The 6,204-nt window shown below is 42.0% G+C and overlaps 1 protein-coding gene across 2 annotated transcripts; it reads left to right on the top strand.

Moving 5' to 3' along the window:
- Positions 1–49: 49 nt before the first annotated feature.
- On the top strand, positions 50–3,538 carry LOC109470040 (UPF0565 protein C2orf69 homolog). 2 transcript variants are annotated; one of them, XM_019768815.1, is made up of 3 exons: positions 50–270; positions 385–644; positions 2,684–3,538. In XM_019768815.1, exons 2-3 carry the CDS (start codon positions 399–401, stop codon positions 3,428–3,430), a joined length of 993 nt encoding a protein of 330 aa, XP_019624374.1. In that variant the 5' UTR covers positions 50–270; positions 385–398; the 3' UTR covers positions 3,431–3,538. The 2 variants fall into 2 exon arrangements, with proteins under 2 accessions (XP_019624374.1, XP_019624376.1); XM_019768817.1 differs by having other exon boundaries at positions 50–282.
- The last annotated feature ends 2,666 nt before the right edge of the window (positions 3,539–6,204 follow it).

Here is a 6,204-nt window from a genome sequence, read left to right as displayed (position 1 = left end):
GACGAGAGAGGAGAGAGAGAGAGAGAGGGAGAGAGAGACAGAGAGAGAGAGACAGAGAGAGGATAAATATTCTAGTTATATACCTTGAAATCTTCATATTATATGAAAAGACGTTATCAAAGCATCCACCACAAATATTAAAGCCATAGCCAATGTTTCTCACTCTGTATGGGTATTATAAGCTGATATTCTTAGGTGAATATCGTCACCCCTACACGGGACATGTGGAAGACTCCTCTGAACTCTGACCCCCAGTCAAGCGTGTCCAAAGTTCGTAGAGAGGTCGACGTTTCCATGATTTATTTTCATGTCGTATTTGCACATTTTTGTAGAATTTAAGACTCTTTTACGTACTCTTACGTCCTCTAACGTTTCCAACCCTAGGCTGTGGACGCTGTATGTTCGCACGCTGGGCCGTTGCCGTGCTCGTAGCGTGGAGATCGCTGCCGTTTCCTCGGTGGTTGGGAGGGACCATGGCCGAGGGGGCGGTGTCGTCGTCTCGGTCCCAGCCCGCGGCCTCCTCGGTGCTTCCCTGCCGCCGGCTGGGGGAAGTCCAGGGCTGCCCAGGCTGGAAGAACGAGGTGTTGTTCTGCGGGAGCAGAGAAGCGCGGGACCATGTGGTCTTCTTCCCGGGCGATGTACAGGTTAGTTAGCAGGAGTTTTTACCATTATATATACTAGTAGTATGGGGGAGGGGGGCGTGGTGTAGCCTGGATGCCAGGCCTGTGACGCGCCGGATTGAGTACTTACCAGTAGAAGGCTCCATACAATAAGTCGTAGTACGGTCACGATACGTCAAATGAGACCATAGAATGTATCTTCTTAATGAGGAAGGTACAGAGAACCTTGTGTAGTTCAAATAATGTCTTCAACTTATACTGTATCCACGGATTAACGCCTCAAAGTTCGCCCTTACTCAGAATTTAGGCGATTTCCGCCATGTTGTTTTTGACACAACATGGGGGTTTTCACTATCCACCAGCATAAGGACATCCCATTAAAGTCTATGCTAAAACCACTAGAAACAAACACTTTAAAACACATTTACCAATTTATTCCAAACCTCAAGTCTTTACCCCCACTGCTAAGCTGGATTTGTCAGGTGTCTTTTGGTACAAATAGTGGAAGTTCAACTCCGGGGTTTAATGAGCTACAGCTAAAATATTGAAATGATACCAGGATTTCACCCCCCGGCAAAGTGGGAAGGTCCATACACATGATACAGAGAACAAGTATTTAGAGGTCAATGACAGGTTAAACCATGAAAAAGGTCACATTTTTTGGCCATATTTTGAAAATATACATTCTTCTGTCCTTCTAGACAGAAAACTCGGCCTTTCTGAGCAAAATTTGCCCAGGAAAAAAAAAACTATCCAAAAAATAAGTACATGTATCAAAATAAATCATCGGTGTACACAAGCTAGTTCTGTGCATGGTGATTTGCTGGTCCCTCCCCTTAAACATGCTTAACCTGGGTGCCAGACCCACACAGCACACTAGGTTCAAAGTTACTTATAGTGGGTCTGGCATCCAGGCTATAACACGCAAGGCCCAATTCTGTTAGCCAGTGTGCGAGGATCAGGGCCTATCTCAGAAGTGGGCTGTGGTATAATTTCCATGAGGGCATGGCATGTTGGCTCTAGAGCCCTGGAAACAGTCTGGCACCCAGGTTATGCGTAGTGGCTTGTTGGACACAATTTATTTTAGCCAAGATAGGCCTCCCTCTGCAAACATAGATTTGTGTCCATGGTTACATATGCATATTTGTGTAAAGCTAAGGCCACGCCAATTTAATGTCCTGGTTATCGGATTCTCCCGCTTCATTGTTTTCTGATTTGCAAATAAAAATAAAAATTCAGAATCAACTGCAAAATGCTCATGTTTTCCCCTCAGTTGAAAACAGTCCTTTTCTTCCTAGTTACAGTTATTCCATCTTTTAATGCAATGGTATCATTAAAAGTTCAAAATTGTTTAAATTTTGAACCAGCCTAGTGTGTTGACTTCATGCCTCCTATCGTACCATTTTGGGCCATAATAGGATGCCTAGGCCTCTTTTTATTTTTTATTTTTTTCCGCCCGCTCCATTATTCTTCTAGAAAAATCTGTTAACCTAGAAATTAAATTGGTGTGACCTAAGTTGAATAAAGGTACCCTTTAGTCCCTTTACGGGGCTAATCTTCTAGGGCTCGTTAAACGTTACAAATACGTGATTCATTCAATGTTATTAATTTTGTACTTGATTGTAAATTGTTTGATATTGAACATGACACACTATTTAGAACAATCCACTTAGACAAACTGTATAAAGGTAGAACAAAGAAAGAGGTATTCAGTCATCTCATGTCCACCAGTAATGACCACACAATAGAAAAACTTTGTTAATTTATCTCCAATTGCTTTAAAAAGAGACAAGAAATCCTCAAGGCCTAGTTTATTCTCTAGTAGTTGTTAAGATTTTTACGTTATTCTGTTATATATCCTTGTATCCTATGTATCATGTTACTCAGTATGATGTACATGTAACATCACATTCTGATGTACTAGTATATATACATATGCATTTAGCCCCATGGCGTGAACATGCAAATAAAGATTCATTCATTCATGCTATAGCATATTTGTAAACATTGGATTATGATGGATGTTACTGTTTCATTTTCATGTTTATTTTGACACTTTTTAGGACTACATTGAAAACATGGAGGCCCACCGCGACAACAAGAACTGGAAACAGTGGAACCTGGAGGCCACAGCTGAACTCCTCTCTCGCCGCTTCCCTCGCTCCCTCATTTGGGTCATCAAACCTTCCTACATGCACCTCAAGACGTTCAGCTGCTACAACTTTCTAGTCTGTAACGTGATGGGAACTCCCGAGTACGGGGACGAACCCAGATATCCCAACGCCTTGCTTCACCTGAGACTCCTTCTCAACAATGCCACACAGCAGATTTCAAGTGAACTGCAGCAGCAGATTGACAGTCAAGGCTCCTGTCCTTCAGATCAAAATGGCTGCCAGGATGGAACAACACTACTTGATCTTCCGATCACGTTTGTCGGTTTCAGTAAAGGCTGCATCGTTCTCAACGAGATTCTCTTTGAGTTACAAGAAGCAAAGCCGATCCCGGAGCTTCAGCAGTTATTGGCGCGAGTAAAAACAATGTACTGGCTCGACGGTGGACACCAGGGAGGCTCCAACACCTGGGTGACCAACGAGTCCACCTTACGGAACTTTGCGGAACTGCAGGTGGAGGTACATGTGCATGTCACACCCTACCAGGTGAACGACGCCATGCGGGCTTGGATCGGGAAGGAGGAGAAACTGTTCTTGAAAAGGTTGAAGAAAGTCGGTGTGAAAGTCACAGAGACACGACACTTCGAAGATGAGCCACGGTCCTTGGAAAACCATTTCAAAGTCTTGACAGTTTTCTAATGCTGATTGTGCTTAAGACTCCTAGCTAAGGCCACACCAAGTAAATTTCATGGATGACGTCCTTTAGAGACCCTAAATCTAATGCGAGAGGGCGAAAAAAAAACAAGAAGGGCCCTAAAAAACAAGATGCCTGGATTAGAAATATACTAAGAGACGACAAATGTTAGGACACAAATTGAATGAGGCGACACAGTGTAACAAGCAAGAAGTCTTTCATTCATCATCAAAATAGCAATAAATCAGGTGGAACAGCAGTTGTCGTCCTGTCCTGTTTCTTTCATTACATTTTTGCTCTTTACCCATTTCGCGTTACGGGTTTCACGTCAATCTGACGATTTGCAGCACTGTCGTGACTCTTTGGTCATAGTTACAGGAAGCGAAATTTTTTGTTTTTTTTCTAGGAAGAGGCCAAAATCAATGCGCGCGCGGACGTCATCCATAAAATTTACTTGGTGTGGCCTAACATGAAAGTTCGTCTTGGTAGTTACATGTTTAAAGTTAAAACTTCCAACACAATAAAGTTCTCTCACCTAGAGCAGTCATTCTGGTCTTCCTCAGTAGACTGACCCAGTGAGACTTGTCATGTGACTTCTTTGAAGTGTTGACGTCACACTTCAAAGAAGCCATGTGACAAGCCCCACTGGGTCAGTCTACTGAGGAAGACCAGAGTGACTGGTCGAAAGCTCTAGGTGAGAGAACTTTATTGTGTTGCATTTAAAGTTTAAATTTGAATACGACTCATAGCTAAGATTTTAGTGACTCATAGGAAGTAAGTGTAGAACTAGTAGTAACTTCACTACATGTAAGAACTATGCAAAACAAGAAAAAATGTACAGTAAAGGCAATGTGCTATATGCCGGTATGAATACTCTGGACAGATTTGGTTATATGATAAACAGGATGCATTTATGCTGCCCAATACATATGTATCTAAAATGTGTATTTTAGATTCCCGAATGTGTATATCAAGGAAGTACGTCATTCAGCATGTTATTAATGATAATTTTAGTGATCACTGGCCATTTTATCAAGAATCGGATACTGTCATGACTACACAAGTGTCCAGCACCAGTTGTACAGTGCTTTTATCCTATTGCATATTCTGTTGCTCAAAACAGTTTGTTCCAAGTTGAAAAAATATGTGGCTGTCCTTTTATTGCCAAACCATAATGTTAGGCCACACCAATTTAATTTCTTGGTTAACGGATTCACCTGCTTCATTTTTTCTCAATCTGATTTGCAAACAAAAATAAAAATGCAGAATCAACTGCAAAATGCTCATATTTTGCCCTGAACAGTTGAAAACAGTCCTTTTCAACCTAGTTGTTACAGTTATTTTACAGTCATCTTACAGTCATCAATGCTATGGTATCATTAAAAGTTCAAAATTCATTGTTTGAATTTAGAACCAGCCTGGTATGTTGACTTCATGGCTCCTATCGTACCATTTTGGGCCATAATAGGATGCCTAGGCCTGTTTTTATTTTTTATTTTTCGCCCGCCCGCTTCATTATTTTTCTAGAAAAATCGGTTAACCAAGAAATTAAATTGGTGTGGCCTTAGGAAAAGGTGTAAATAAATGGTTACCAAGCTGGGGAGTTTGTAAAAAAAAAATACTATAGTAAGAGTCTGTAAGACTCATGATAAAGGTGGATCTCTAGCTAAGCAACTTTGAGTCAGGGTTTTTAGCCTTGTTCATGTGAAGTCACCCAAACCGCGATTCTGGTAAGTCGCATTCCGCACATCTGGTCCACGTGCCATACATTCCTTGCAAACCGTGCCCGATCACGACTCTACGAAACTGCATTCATTGTTGTTTGATGAAAACACGCAAGGTGGCGTGTTATCAATGTCAGGAAAGTCCGGTGGAAGTCCAGATTTAAACTGGAGGCTGTTTACGAGGGGTGTTCAAAAAGTTCTTGGCCTCACCTAGAAAATAAAGGTCAAACTCCTATTCTTTGATAGAGCTGTATACTATGACATCTTACATCACTGCACACAAAAATTCAAATTTTTATATTCATTAATTAGCACGTGACGCCCCGTGAAAATGGGGTGGGTGAGGGCAAAATCACAAAATGGCCGCAACAGAAGCGTGTGCTGTGATCAAGTGTATCGATATAAAGGGATGTCCCCTAAGGAAATTCATGAAGACATGGTCAAGACACTTGGTGATGACTCCCCTTCTTATTCAACTATAAAGAAGTGGGTTGCTAGCTACAAGCGCGGCAAGGAGAGCACAAAAGATGAACATATGTCAGGATGCCACAAATCAGCACCACGGACAATCCCGTTGAGGCCACCCATCACATGGTAGTAAATGACAGATGTGAGACTGGCCAACATGTAGCAGGTTCTTTGGCCTGTGTTATGACTTAGTTCACAATGTTTTGTCGACCATCCTGGGGATGAACAAACTGTCTGCATGGTGGGTGCCTCGAATGTTTTCTGAACATCAGAAGTTAAACAGGCGGGACATTTCAAGGAACGAATTCAGTCCAATGAATGCAATTTCCTAAAAACATTTGTAACCCAAGATGAGCTGGGTTCACCACTTTCATCCCGAATCAAAACAACAGAGCAAACAATGGATGGAAGAATTTTTCCCGGCCCCCCAAGAAGTTTTAGCGACTTTCGTCCGTTGACAGGGTTTTTGCCTCTGTTTTCTGGGACAGTAAGGAAGTAATCATGATTGACTACCTGCGAAGGGGTTAAAGCATCAATGGGCAGTACTATTCAGCAGAATTACGACAGTTGAGGACAACGATCAAAGA

The sequence above is a fragment of the Branchiostoma belcheri genome, unplaced genomic scaffold, assembly GCF_001625305.1.
Source record: "Branchiostoma belcheri isolate BF01 breed outbred unplaced genomic scaffold, Haploidv18h27 scaffold217, whole genome shotgun sequence".
NCBI lineage: Eukaryota > Metazoa > Chordata > Leptocardii > Amphioxiformes > Branchiostomatidae > Branchiostoma > Branchiostoma belcheri.
Note: the sequence above shows the minus strand (reverse complement) of the source record. Positions and strands in the feature narration are given on the sequence as shown.